This window comes from Podarcis vaucheri (assembly GCF_965113315.1).
Source record: "Podarcis vaucheri genome assembly, chromosome: 4".
Lineage (NCBI taxonomy): Eukaryota > Metazoa > Chordata > Lepidosauria > Squamata > Lacertidae > Podarcis > Podarcis vaucheri.
Window position 1 is genome coordinate 71053185 of NC_138762.1, and position 15384 is coordinate 71068568.

Below are 15384 nucleotides of genomic sequence, written 5' to 3' on the forward strand. Positions count from 1 at the left end.
TTTGTTTATGGCAAGTTTTTTAAAAATTTATTTTTCAGAATACTTTTCAAATACAAATGACACAATCCATTCAGAAAGTATGACAAACACAAGAAATGAATACTGGAGAGGATATTACACTTTAACACACTGTAGCAGTATTCATTTTGACACTCAGAATCTTATCTTCCCTAAAATCTCTGGGCATACTGCACAGCTACCACCACTACAACCCAGCAATATACTTTATCAGGGAGCCTCCAAAACATTTTCTATTTCACATACAGTGCCTTCCATTTACTCCACATAGGCTTAATGTACGCAAACAAAATACAGTGATTTGTCGTAATAGATGGCAACAAATTTACACTGCCTGCTCTTTGTCACAAACAAGGAGTATACATCACAGGTGATAGAACATGGTCTTCATTTGCAGTGTTTATTTGTCTTCACACTGGGGGTAAAATGGGAAAGCTTTCTTTGTCTACTGCATTTTTCAAGTGCATTGGGAGCTGCTGAATTGTAACCCAAATTAATCACATGTCAGTTTGTAATACGATGGAACAACTCAAGACCACCTCCTGGGTAAGTGCTGGGAAATACTTAATTCCGTGATTTATTCCTCTTTAGAGCTTCTACCCCAGTTCCAAACCATTATTCTTGTTCCTTTGGAATTTTGAGCTCATTTTTTCCAGACAAGAGACCCTTTTCCATCTACCAACATACCAAGCAAAGATTCTATACAGCAACCCGTAATGGTAATGCCAAGCGTTTCTCATTTCCAACTGAAAAGCTTGAAACATCCATCAAAATATGATCATACAAAATTCACGTTAACAGATGGAGGCTGCAATCCTTTGTACACTTACCTGGGAGTCAGTCCCACTGTACTCAATGAGTCTTACATCTGAGTCGACATACACAAGATTACACTGTTAATCTTTAATCCAGATTTAATGATTTGCACTACATATGGTTTAAAATCTCTCTCAAAACACAAGACTATGTAAAACAATTTAATGGTTAGGTTCTCGTGAGCTTAACACAATGCTTGAGTTCCAAGCTGACTTGTTTTTAGCTTAACAACTTTCTTTGGTATCAGGCTTCCCTAAGGCAATGTTTGATTTTTAACTAACACCAAAGTTTGACTTGACAGTGTCCCATATAAAAATGGTGTTCATTTATTGAAGTCCCCGAAATATAGGCTCCCATTTTGTGGGACATAATTCTTTGGGTAACTGACGTTGAATACAATAGCATAATAAAGTCATTTTCATACATTTGAAAGACACAAGAAGTGGCACTCTCGGGAATTTAAGGTGACAGTCCATTGAACAAAAACTACAAGTTCTCCTAAAGCCCAAGTGACCGTCTTCAAAGCTACAGAACACAAATGAAAAAAGTAATGTTTAACAGGGCAACAAACTGCTTTAGCAGATCTTACCAAATTCAGGAGAACAATCTCAGTTTGATGCAAAAGCTTATGCCATTCAACCACTTTAGCAATGGGATAAGAAAAATGTATTCAACTGTACATGTAATATGAGGTCAGAAGAGATTGCTAGTGCTATGGAGGTTAGGAATGCAACTGAAAATGGTTTTACTCAACAATTTGAATAATTAAAGTGGGGGAGGGAATAGAAATGAACAAAAACAAAGAAAACAAAGAATTAGCACAGATTTGAAATTACACCACAAAATGTACTATCTGGACAGTAGCTTTTTTTGAGGAATATTTCTAATATAGCAGGACAATGCCACATATTTGAATTTTGCATAGCAGCTCATGTGGAAACCTGAAGAATCGCTGGTGAAGTCTGCAGCATTCATAGAAAGTGATGGGTGAAAAGAGGTAATGTCTGCTAATAGTTCAGAAACTAAAGAAGTTCCAGGCATGTACACAATTAGGCTTTTTTACTACAGAAGTAGACAAAGCCTTGAGTGAACTATAGGCAAAACTCACATCACTGTTATGATGCTTCCGCAAACATAAGCTGGTATTTGATCAGGTGATCCACGGCACCTCCTCTGTATGTAGCATTAAAACCAGTATGGTGTTAAGTTTTTTTGAGTCACACTTTAAGGTATCGTTATAATTAAAGAAAATGAAGTTGTGAATGTAAGATTTATGAGGAAATATAACAAATGGGTAAGTCCCATGATAGCTGGGATAGTTTCCTAAATGAGGTCCTAACCACTTTCTGGAACAGTCAAATAGTAGAAGTGTCCAAATCCTACATTGCTGATTAATATGGAAAACTCACAAGTGCCTTTCCTAAAATAATAGCTAGAGAGACCTGTCACCTTCTTCCTTCCCTCGTTAAACAGAAAAACTACTTAAAATTATAAGAGACATACTTGACACAACTGAAATGAGAACAATCTAGTAGTGCACAGTAAGAACATGCAGTTTCACCTAGCAATGTTTAATGGCATTTTAACTGAATCTCTTTTTAAAAAGAAAAAAGAAAACATTGCAGGTGATATTTTGATATCAAAACAGTGCCAGAAAAAAACACGATACATTATAAGATGCAGACAATAAAGCTGATTAAAAAGTGACAAATTTAGAACATAGTATTTTCATTTCAGCTATCAGAAACAAAACCAGCTCAATGGTTCCATTCTACTGTATGACAAATACTGAGTAACAAAATTTCTGTTTTTTAAAAAATACATATTAAAGTAAATATTTTCCTTCAAGGAAAATGAGTTACTATAAATAAATTACAATACAGTGAATTTGCCTGAACTCACGTTGTTTCTGTCTTCCAGCCTTTTAAGTCAAATAAAACAGCATAAAAACAGTACATAACTCTAACTGGATAGTTGATTTTTTTATATATATATAAAATAAGTTGTCTTCCGAGATGTCAATTTCACAACAAGGAAAAACCAAGCCTTGCTGCAGTCACTATTATAATATATATAGATGTATATATTTATATATGTTTTTGTTTACTTTATTATTATTTTTTTACAAAATGTGTATATTAATAGTCTTTGCACAACGATTTTAAAAAATAAACTTAACTAGTTTAATAACTTCATTTTAAACAGGCAGATAAATACTTCATGTTTACAAAGTAACATGTTATACATCATCAGCCGGCAGAGGAGGTATGTTGATCCTTGGCCTTGTGAAGAACGCTATTTTCTCCCTGCAAATGGTAAGGGAAAATATTACACAGATATTTCAGCATCTACTTTTGAATATCTACATATTAGAGCAGATTTAAGTACCACTTTTAAAACTGGGCATTTCAAGAAACTAAAGCAAAGTAGTATAACAAATAACACCCAAGTTCAAATTGTTTAACTGAATACTTCTGAACTACAAATCCTTTTGGCAGTTTACGTTTTGTGCTGCTAAAATGACAACTAAATATTTCCACCCTTGTTCATCCTTCCACAGCATCTCCGTGAGAGTAATATTTTTAATTATGATCTACGTTCTCATGTGAAAGGAAACTTTAATATACTTCCATAAATGTAGTAAATCAACTGTTTATTTCAGCGTGTACATTTTAGTCACCTGTAACATGTTTATTATACATGAAGGAAAAGGCAAAGCTACAACTGAAAAATGGCTAAATCTGAAAATGTGACTTCAGTGTTTAAGAGCAGCTGCATTCCAAATGTTCCACGTATTTTTAATTCTTCCAAGTGCTAGCTCTCAGGATCTCTGTATTAAGGGGACCTCTCATAAATTGTCTTGCGCCTACTTCTCACTGAGATGGTAAACCTGTGTCTGGGCTAGATCACTTCTGACTGAAAGTCACTACGAAACAAAAATCGCCACATATGAAGCTGGCATGTTAGGAAGAAGACAAGGCTACGCAGTAAGTTGTATACTGCCTTCTCAGGGAGCTAATTCATTCTGTCAGTACCAAGATTTACAATTGCACAACATAACTCCCCCCCCCCCGCTGTGCCACCCTGCAAATATGCTTTGGAGGGTTGGGGGAACCTCCATAACAGGTTTAGGGGCACATAGAGTGAGGGAGGAGGGGGTGAAAGTTCCATTGTGTAAGTGTAGATCTTTGTGCTGTCGGAACACATTAGTTGGCTACCACCCTCAATTCGGTTGAGTCCACCTGAAGTTGGAAGTTGTACAGCCCAGAGACAGGTTGATCACCGTAATGAGAACTAGGCCTTAGTCTGGAGATCCTGCCGATTCTCTGCTTTTATTTGTTAAATATTTATACCTCACTTTTTCATTTAAATCCCCATCCCATCCCCTATACATACTTGATCACCTTCTGGAGACACAGTTCCATGATTCAAAAATATTTTTTGAATATTTTGAATGTACAAAATGTCCAGAAAACATCCACTTTTAAAGTGTCTGGCTCTAACACACTAAAACTACTTCTATATATTACTGTTATTCTGTATATTACTGTTATCCCAAATGCAAGGCAGGTATTAGATTTAGTAATTCCATTTGAATTCAAACTGTAGAAACATTCAGCAATAAGCAGCGCATAGAGAAGAAACAAACACATAACAACTTGACTGAACATTTCAAGGAACCTGACACCCAGTACATTGGATTACATTTGAAAGGAGTGGGGTAAAACCATATTTAGTTTACACTTTACTTACCGGAAGGTCTGAACCTGAATAGGTTCCTTCTGGTTTTGACCACGTAGTTGGTAAACTTCTTTGGATGCCTTTTTAAGCAATTTTTCTGCTGCTTGTTGTTGACGATGTTCAAATTTGGTCTGTCTTGTCTAAAGAGGATGTATACGAAATCAAAAATAAAGTTTTAAGAGGAACTATGGGCTTAGGATAAAAGCTCAATCTTTTTCCTTGGACAGAAGGAAACCTCATTTAGATGACATCTCCCACTTTCTTCAAAGGCAGGGCTAAACATGCTACCTTGTAAGTCTTTATGTTGAGAAGCTCCCCTAACTTCTACACCACCTGCGTGTGAGGAGCAAAATCCTTCCTTGTACATAACAGGAATATACATTTTGTTGTTGTTGTTTCTTACCCATTCTTCTTTAGAAAGTCCCAGAGCAGGTTACAACAATATAATAATGCAATATTAAGTTAAAAGGATTTGTAAACCAGTACAGAGTGGATTCGAAATATATATACCTCAGGTGTCAATGGCCACTGTAGAGAAGTGTGTGTTCAGCATATAGCAGAAGCTATACCATTATGATATAGGGAGGGAATTTAGAAGCTGCTACAGAGAAAGCCAGGACGTGGATGATGCTGTGGGTTAAACCACAGAGCCTAGGATTTGCCAATCAGAAGGTTGGCAGTTCGAATCCCCGCAACGGGGTGAGCTCCTGTTGCTCGGTCCCTGCTCCTGCCAACCTAGCAGTTCAAAAGCACGTCAAAGTGCAAGTAGATAAATAGGCTCCGCTCCGGCGGGAAGGTAAACGGCATTTCCGTGCGCTGCTCTGGTTTGCCAGAAGCGGCTGTCATGCTGGCCACATGACCCGGAAGCTGTATGCCGGCTCCCTCGGCCAATAAAGTGAGATGAGTGCCGCAACCCCGGAGTCGGTCATGACTGGACCTGATGGTCAGGGGTCCCTTTACCCTTTACCTTTACAGAGAAAGCCATCTCCCAGGCTGACATTCCCTACACTTCTTAGGGTGGCAGAACTACCAAGGCTACCCTTCCATTAGTAGAAAAGTTGCCTCCCCGCAAACTGTCACAGGCAGAGTAAGATAACCAACTATTACAGTTTGCTCTGTAACAATTTTACTAGGGCAAAGATTAAAAATTTTAAAACGTTTAAAAATTATGAAGGTCAGTTCCTTATATTGGAGCTTTCTGCATAACATAATACCCTTGAATGCAATAATCTGCAGGCCCCAATGTGCCATACCTGCCTCTCCGCTTCCTTCAGCAGGTTTCGAAATCGTTCATCCCGAAGCACCCAATGAGGCAGATCAGTCTGACCTCTAAGCTGGGCATCCTCCAGGCGCTGCCGCAACTCTCTCAAGATAGATAATTCATCGTTCAACTGCCTCTGCCTTGTTCTGGATGCCTGGAGATCCAGCTCCAGGTCTAGTGACGTCCTCTCCATAAGGTCAGCCAAAGATGATCTACAGGATTGCTGAGACATTAAAACAAGAATGTGATAATAAGTCTCAAATGCAAGCAAGCCTGGACCTCTCCTCCAACTGCAAGGTATTGTGCATTCTCCTGAAATAAACCAAAATATTAGGAAGCAATTTGGGGCAGTTTAATTGACAGAGACATTGACCCAACGGGATGACTTCAAACCATGGTTTGAATTTGTGTGGGCTAGCATATATCCTTTTGAAGGAGAAATTCCATCTTCTCGTGGTCCACTTTAATCATATTTTGGAGTTATGTCAGCACTGAGAGGAACATGGCTATAGCTAACCTCCTAGCCAATGTTATTCAAAACTATGGTTTGAGCTGTGTTTGCAAACTATGTTTTCACGAGATTAACTATATCTTTCACTATAATAGTGTTGAAGCCAAACGTAATACTAAGCCATTGTTAAAGCAAATTATGCGATGGAGAAGGGAATTCACATGAGAGGAAACAGATGGGGAGAATACAAACAGGGCAATGTCTTGGTAAACCATGAGCTGCAAGTTGTCATATTACATCTTCACAATGGTGAGCCATAAAAATTCTAAATATAGCGCTTTAAAAAGGGGCTGATACTTTCTAAAAAGTTAAGAATTGTATTGATCTACATATTCTATGCATGTTGACTTTCCAGTACAGACTTTATCTAAACCCCAAGGAAGCGGAGTACAGATTTTTAAAAATCCTGCTGCCATCATTAATCAAGGCTAAATCAGTAAATTCAACAGGAACATATTTAATATTGATCTAACACTACAAACTATTTTAATAGCTCTGGCTGCAGTGTATGATTATACATGCAACATACATTATTACATTGCCATACCAAACTATTCTTAATGGTATCCCAATGTAGTAAAAAAAAAATCTCAGCTTCCTTCTGTAAAAATGCCTCAGCAATGCAAATCCCCAAATTTTACAGTCAAAACTTATACCTGCTTATAACGCAGCGTACGTCTTTCCAAAGTATTTCGAATAAATGGAGACTTTCTTGGCAGAGTAGAACTGTCACTGTCACTACGATATAGCTGATAGGAAAAAAAGATACAAAATGGAAATTGATATTTAATCTTTATTCCAGCAACACAAGTGAGACTTATCCATGTCAGTTCAGGAGAAAAATAATAATCAGCCAACCAGTCAGACTTAAGTGCTGCCTTGACCCCTTCTACTGGGGGCCTTAGGTCTTTTTATTTTCACCACCTCCCCTCACCAAAACCCACAGCAACGTTATCTAAAAAGTGCATTTAAGAAAATACAGAGATTAAGACATACATTACCATACTCTCAAACGAAAGAATATGGGAACTGAACCTGACAGCACATAAAAAGCAGTTATTGGTCCAGGTGCAAATGCTATAGCATTTACAATAACATTCACACTTCCAGACTGCTTGTTTAATAACAATTACTACTCACTCGGCAAACATACTGACTTCGTGCACCAGGTGAGAATGTCTGTGAGCGAACGATGGTGCTACTACGAACAAAAGCAGACCCACGGGATCGACGGCCAGTTCTGTTTTTATGAAGCAAAGCTGTTTCTTCTGTGTTGGTCTCCTTATCTACCTAAAATAAGAACCAAAAGGCTTATCTTTTCATTCAGCTTATCATACAAGCATTTCCAGAGCACTAGAGTATAGCTATTTATGGTCCAGCACCACTATAAAAATGACTTGAGCGTAATGAGTTCCATTATAACAAGTTGCAAATCTTCAGCCAAAACTAAAATAATAATAATAATAATAACCTATAAATACAACACAGAATCATAAAAAGTGTTAACAGATTATCTGTGGCAGTGACGTGCAGGCCAGAACTACCCCAAGAGATCAGGTTAGTTAAAGGTCTGAACAAACAGGAATATTTACAGGCTTATAAAGCATCGTCCCATTGTAAGACAAACAAAAGTACTGAAGGTTAAGGTAGAAGAAAATGAAGATGTATCTTGGCAAGATATCACTGGCCTAGCCCAGTTAAGGATTAGCAAAAACTGGAGCAGAAAGTACAATTATTTCTACTTGCCTTTAGAGGTGGAGGCGGGACTTTTTGAGAAGTACACTGGTCTGTTTGAGGTGCAAGCATGTGACTGTGTAATGATTCACTGCAGTAAGACTCTGGGTGAGGACTAGTCTGCATACAATTGCTACATCCACTGTCAACTGATTCTGCTTGCCAACTTCTGCAGGAAAAAAATAATACATCAAGCAATGAAATTTGGTTCCAGTAATTAATTTCACACTGCCCTTTTGCATGTTTAATACAATGCAAATACTTCCAGAAAACTAGCCCCACATGGCCACTGCTGCTGCTGTTCTATCATCTTATGAATCTGTGAACACCAGTCCCCCCCAAAAAAAATTAATGTGAGACTTACAGAATCATCAACAATAATATCTAAAAACTACTTCTAGACGCAGTATAAGTGATTATGTTACGATTCTAGAAGAAGTGTTACATGAATACATATTTCAGTACCATTACTGATCCTATTAAGGTTTTGCATTCTTGGAAATTAAATGCCATTAAATGCGAAGTTCTGCATATTCAAATCTGAACTAAGAAATACCGGATTTTTCGCACCATAGGGCACACCGGGCCATAGGGTGCACCTAGTTTTTAGACGGGGAAATCAATTAAAAAAAAATCTTTCCTCCCCCCAGCCCCAAAGAGCAGCATACAGGCTGCGCACAACCTCTCCCTGCTGGAGGGGTTGCGCACGGCTATGGCACAAGCCAAGGCAGCGAGCGGGATGGATCCCGCTTGCTGCTTTGGCTTCCTCTTTAGCCCCGCGCAATCTCTCCCTGCCGGGAGAGGCTGCGTGGAGCTAAAGAAGCCATAGCCCCGTGCAGCTTCTCCCTGCCGGAGGGGTTGCGCGCAGCTATGGAACAAGCCAAGGCAGCCAGCCTGCCGGGAGAGGCTGCGTGGAGCTAAAGAAACCATAGCCCCGTGCAGCCTCTCCCTGCCGGAGGGGTTGCGTGCAGCTATGGAACAAGCCTGCATTCACTCCATAGGACGCACACACATTTCCCCTCAATTTTTGGAGAGGAAAAACTGTGTCCAATAGAGTGAAAAATACGGTATGAAATTGAGTTATGTATTCTCCAGTATCGTAAAACAGCTACTGCTAATCTAATAGCTAAGGATTACAGATAAATGACATATAAGATTCGATACATTTAATATCTCAACAGAATGTCACATATATTATTTTAAAAACTTATGTTCTGTCTTAACTCTTTTGAAAAAGTTACCTCTCTGACACAGCTTCTAGCTGGTCTTCCTTTTGCTCCATCTCTAGAATTTCCTCTTCTGTGTACTCCAGTTTTACTCTCTCCTCTGCTAATTCTCTCTCCACAGCTTCCAGTTGAGCTGTGGTCCTAGCTAAAAGGGCAGTCACAGCATCCTAGAATGGAAATTGAACTTAGAATCAAATGAGAGTCATTTTCTTAGCAGAAAAACTGAAGTCAACCTTTCGAAGGAACAACAATAATGACTAAGTTCAAACAAAAGCACAAAGTAATTTGGGTTGGAAATTTCTCTAAAACCAAAGAGTAGCATTCTGGCTGAATTCAGAATTTTGACATGCTTACAACAAATTAAATTAGAACTTAAGTACTGTGGTGTGAAGTAGCTCAAATTTTTCACAATAATCCAAACATGGCTAGATAGTTAAATATGGAAAAATACGAGCATGTTTACACATGTGTGCAGTTGTGGTGTGTAATCTATAGATCAATTTAAATGACATAATTCTATTGATGAGAATAAGCTCAAATGCAAGTATCTCTCAGCAGATCCAGGCATATCACTGTTTCTGTTTATTGCTGTTGTTGTTTCAACCATCATGGCCATAGCAAGCATCATCATCTACACTGCTACAGTATTGAAGAAGTACTGACTAAAATATGTCTTTATATGAAAATATACCAAAATACTACTACCTCTACTATTAATATACTACATACAAAAAGGTTAAAAAAGAATAAGACAAAATATATATTAAAATACAAATGGTTGAGAGACCTAATACATTTAAAAGCATCCATATGAATTTTAAATGGTATCATCCAATTAAATAATTGCAAATTAACTCTATTTAGCCTTAATAAAATTTCTCCTCTGAATTTAGGCATATGCTATATGCATTTTGCTCACCCTTAACTTTCAGTATCAAACGTTATAAGAACATCTTTTGTATCACGCACAAGGAAACATACAAGAGAAACATGTTCAGAAAAGCTCAGATACAGCCATACCATTTTCATTGTAGCTTTGTTTTCGAAAATCTGAGAAGCACTTTCTTCACATTTTGGTCTGTCTTTCGTCTGCTCACAGTCTGAACCAGTGAATATCTGGATGGGGTACCAGTGAAGTTGCATCTCATTGGAGCTCTCATAGTCAGCTAGGCTAATCTGAGCAATGCCCTGGGAAGACATTGAAGCAAAATGAGTCAATACTCATACTACTCGAGAAAACATTTGCTGTCTACAAGGCTACTTCTTATTATAATACAAAACACTGAAGAAGCAGCTGGGGACTTTTAGTAGGGCATTCTGCAAAGATGCCTCTTTTTTATTTTATTTGAATACACAGCCTGGATAACTCAGTTGTTTAGAGTAATAACGCCAAGGTTGCATGGGATAGTTTCATATTTCTGTACTGCAGGGGGTTGGACTAGATCAGGCATGGCCAAACTTGGCCCTCCAGCTGTTTTGGGACTACAACTCCCATTATCCCTGCCCACTGGTCCTGCTAGCTAAGGATGATGGGAGTTGTAGTCCCAAAACAGCTGGAGGGCCAAATTTGGCCAAGCCTGGACGAGATGATCCTCAGGGTCCCTTCCAACTCTACAACTCTATGAATCGATGTCCCTTTGCATACGATATATTCTGATATGTTCTAAGAGAGAACAGGAATGTGAAAGACTTGGGGCTTTATATATTGAGAGAAGGTTTAAGTAAATATACTGTATTTTTCGCTCTATAACACGCACCTGACCATAACACGCACGTAGTTTTTAGAGGAGGAAAACAAGAAAAAAAATATTCTAAACAAAACAGTGGATGTATGATTTGTGTGGTTCATGCTGTGGCCACAGACGTGATCTGACGGTGAGTTTGGGGTAGCCCAATGCAAAAATCCTGAGGATCCACGTGGATCCATGCTTTGTAACCACGTTTTTGCGCCATTGCAGCCCTATGAAACAGTGGGTGCATGTGTGTTTTTTGGTGCAGGCTGTAACCATGGATATGCTATGTGATCTGATGGTGAACTTGGGGTGACCCAGTGCAAAAATCCTGAGGATCCATGTGGATCCGTGCTTTGTACCCACGTTTTAAGTGGGGAGGGAAGGAAAAGCATTCAAGGGACAAGGAATACTCGTGGGGTGTGTGGAGAAGGATGCTGCTAATAATGCTCAGCGGATCAGCTGAGACGCTGGGAGAATCGTAATTTTCCCCTCTCCCTCATCCCGTGCCCTCCTGTCCCCAGCAGCCTTTTTAAAAACTTTTTTACTGGTTTTCACTGCGCTCGTGGCTCAGAGCCCTGCTGTGCCCTGCCGTCCCTCTGCAGCCTCATTGCTCCGTTTAGAGAGCGTTACTAGCTGAGGCTCCAGCAGCTGTTGCTGGCTACGCGGCGCTTTTCCGGCTCGCTATGGCTCCCGTCTGTCCCTCCTCGCGTGTAAGTGGCTGCTGCCTGCTTTGCTGCCATGGCTCTCCTTTCCTCCCTCCTCCTCGGCTCCTCCCCCTCCTCCTGGCTGTAAAGCAAGCAAAGCTAGAGCCCTGCAAGCGGCTCCCACTTTGCTTGACTGACGGCAGCCATGGCTCCGGTCGAGTGCATTCACTCCGTAACACGAACAGGCATTTTCCCTTACTTTCTAGGAGCAAAAAAGTGCGTGTTTTGGAGCGAAAATTACGGTACTTGCTATTGTTGGGTAGACTGTCTCCCAAGCACGTGGGAGAAAAAAGGAAGCAGGGGGAAATAGTTTCACTAACATCTACAGTGGTACCTCGGGTTAAGTACTTAATTCGTTCCGGAGGTCTGTTCTTAACCTGAAACTGTTCTTAACCTGAAGCACCACTTTAGCTAATGGGGCCTCCTGCTGCTCCTGCGCCGCCGGAGCACGATTTCTGTTCTCATCCTGAAGCAAAGTTCTTAACCTGAAGCACTATTTCTGGGTTAGCGGAGTCTGTAACCTGAAGCGTATGTAACCTGAAGCATATGTAACCCGAGGTACCACTGTACTTCTAAGCTGAATGTTTCCTGTCAGTAAACCAGCAGGGGGCTCTTTCTTAATGCAAAGTTTAGCATTAGGCCTAAAAAAGACCAGTGAAGTATTGTAATATTTCAGGGAGGAACATCTTAAAAACCAGAAATGTGACCATGCAATCCTGCAGCCACTAGCTCACTCCAGACTGTAAGCCAAACCACAGGTAAGGCAACTTAAATGTTGTTAGGCATGATGTTTGAACTGATAAATATTCATGTATGGGGAAAAAGAGGAACTATTTTGTATTTCCAACAACAGAGCTGAATTAGTTTAAGAAACAGTAATGCAAGGTGAAACTTTTATTAGCCAGTGCTATAACTATAAACCAGATTTTGTTTTAACAGGCTGAGAATAGTAAATGAACATCCATCATAGCCTAAACCAATGACACCAACAAATCTATCATCCACAAAAAGGGAATTATCTTGATGATTAGATTAAATCTGAGACACCTTTGAACACAGGGATTATGAGAAAACTGAAACCACTTTTTTCATTTACAATAGTTCGGTTTTCCTGTAAAGCTAAGCCAAACTATGGCTTAGAATGAACAATTAAGTGTTCTGGTGCACATTTAGAAAACTGTGTCCAGTTCACTTCTCCCTCAGTCTTACTGCTGTGAGAATAAACCACAAGCCCGGGTGAAGTTTCCAGCAGCACACTTGCTCATTCAACTAAGCCATAGTTTGTTAGGCTTAGTGTTATGCGGGAACCAGAGCAATGTAAAGGCACTCGTAACACCTGATTTTTATTTTACAAAAAAAGGCACCCCTTACCAACAATTCTTCTTGCTGATGATGGCCAACTGAACAGATATAAAGCTGTAGTGATTTCAGCTTCAAAATATTTGAATGTACAGGAATCTGGAAGACTTCATTCAACACTAAGGGAGTTTGGAATTCCAAAGCTCTGGAGCAGTAAGTGGTTGATGTGCCCGACTCAAGAGATGGTAAGTATATCCTCACATGTCTGAGAACAGGCAAAATAAAAATAAAAGCCATAGCAAGTAAACAGAAGCAGTAAGATATCATTTTAACTTCCTAAATAAAATTGGACGAAACATAATTTTCATTTTTGCATCCCTGATCACTATACTATTAGTAGGTTAACTTACAACAGACTGAAAAACTCTGTAAACCTGTGCATGTGTTACAGCAAGTATCTCAAATCTGTCGAATATCTACATGTGAATACTAAAATGAATTTTATGAAGGTTCAAAAGCATAGACTTCTTAAGCATTCACAAGGGAATGCTGGTGAATAATCTATAGATATACATCAGCGTTTCCCAGTTTCCCTGCGTTTGTGGACATTGGGACTGTCATTGCTTATCAAATATCCTTAACACTGCAAGGCCTGCACCAGTGAGTGTGCCCTCGGCATGGTGCCACAAATGGGCAACTGCACCATCCTGGCACAATCTCCTGCCTGTGGCTGATGCAGCAGCCCCCACATCAGATTCCCAGTACAGTGTGACTGCTTGTGGCCACCGTCAGTCACTAACCTCAGTCTCCCCATCCCCACAAATATTTTACCCAGCGGCAGCATTTATTATGAAATCCCAGCTGGTTCTTGTGTCTGTTCTGTAAGTAGGTGGGTGCCATTTTAGATTCACCAAGGTGAAACTCTGGCATCCCCTAACAGATGCCAATCCCTGATTCCGCCCCCTCTACTGATTCATTGTGACATAAACATGAACTTTTGTTATTTGATTAATAATATCAGCATGTTTTACTTTTTGAATCTGTATATTTTACTGCTTTGCAGTGTTCCTTATTTCTTTCTTTTTTAAAATCATGTTGTGAGAGCTGCTTTGGTTGCTCCATAATGGGACAAAATGGTAGTTTATAAATGTCTTTAATTAAAAATAAATATATTAACATTGCTTTTCGTAAGTTTTCTGGAGTTCATCGTGAAGTGAATGAATCACTTTCTATTCTAAACCCCAAGTAAGACGAATGTGTTGTATTCTGACGCTTGAAGGAATGGAAAGCAAAAAATCAGATTAATGTAGGTATTTCAACTTACATTTTACAGCCTTCTTTCACAGCAAAGCCTGTGAAGTTCTTGAGCTGCAACACATGGACCAGGAGACACTCAGTCGCACTGTCATGCCTGAAAAAGAAGTTATTTATTAATTGGTGACCCAATGTGTGGTCTATAGGATACAAAGACAAAACATGTAGAATCACACATGTAGCACAAATGACAATTTTTATCTGCCAGAAACCCTGGAAGCTTCTTCTTTTAAATAAAATAAAATACAAAAATGACAATAAAAACATACTATATGACTGTATCATAGTGAATTACTGACAGAACCATACTTAGTAATAAAAACTAAGGAAGATGACAAAAAACACAACATTCCATTCCGTTATCCCATCCCAGAGCACATACAACAAAGACATGAAGATCAAGAAAAGATTGCTCACATCTTACCATTAATAAAATTGCACATAGGTCTCTTGAAACTTGAAATTCCAGTCATTTATTAATAAAACCCACCTCTCAATAAACTTCTTAGGTGCATGTCCTTATTGGATATCTTAAGGACTGCCTGATCCCTTATCTTGTGACCCAAATACTGAGATCTTAGGAGGCTCAGATACACAGCTTGGAACTGCTAGAAGCTGTGGGCCCAATCCTGTAGAACTCTTTCCCGAATGTGATTAGATTGGCACAACCCTAACCGAACTTCAGACACATAATTAAGGCTTTCTTGTTCCAGCAGGTTTTTTTTTGGGGGGGGAAATGTTTTGTTTTATTGTTTTCATTTTGTGCATAGTTTGTTTTTATGTATACCGCTTAGAAATGCTGATGGCCTTCCTTGTCAACATTGCATCACTATGTAGCGATGTTTAGCTAGTGATACATCACAATGTTGAAAAGCTGGTATCGCCCAACCCTAGTAGAGAAGAACTGGAATACCACACCTTACCAGGCATGATCTGGTAATTTTCTCCTCACTTTTGGAGTATTCTCTCTTTGAAATGATCTGCTGCAGCTTAGCTGTGCTCCAAAAGTTCAAAATTATTTAACCAT

At 39.3% G+C, this 15384-nt stretch overlaps 1 protein-coding gene across 2 annotated transcripts in view; it reads right to left on the minus strand.

Annotated features, from left to right (window-relative positions):
• The window catches only part of WWC3 (WWC family member 3), a 61299-nt gene continuing 45915 nt past the window's right edge, over nucleotides 1–15384 (minus strand). Inside the window, exons 15-24 of one of the 2 annotated variants that reach the window (XM_082220032.1) lie at nucleotides 14368–14454; nucleotides 13116–13308; nucleotides 10328–10495; nucleotides 9323–9474; nucleotides 8090–8250; nucleotides 7488–7633; nucleotides 7004–7096; nucleotides 5829–6059; nucleotides 4588–4715; nucleotides 1–3140 (exon numbers count right to left, since the gene is read on the minus strand). In XM_082220032.1, coding sequence (XP_082076158.1) covers nucleotides 3074–3140; nucleotides 4588–4715; nucleotides 5829–6059; nucleotides 7004–7096; nucleotides 7488–7633; nucleotides 8090–8250; nucleotides 9323–9474; nucleotides 10328–10495; nucleotides 13116–13308; nucleotides 14368–14454 — 1426 coding nt within the window. In that variant the 3' untranslated portion in view covers nucleotides 1–3073. Of the gene's footprint in view, nucleotides 3141–4587; nucleotides 4716–5828; nucleotides 6060–7003; nucleotides 7097–7487; nucleotides 7638–8089; nucleotides 8251–9322; nucleotides 9475–10327; nucleotides 10496–13115; nucleotides 13309–14367; nucleotides 14455–15384 lie in introns of both variants that reach the window. The other variant, XM_082220031.1, reaches the window with a different exon arrangement.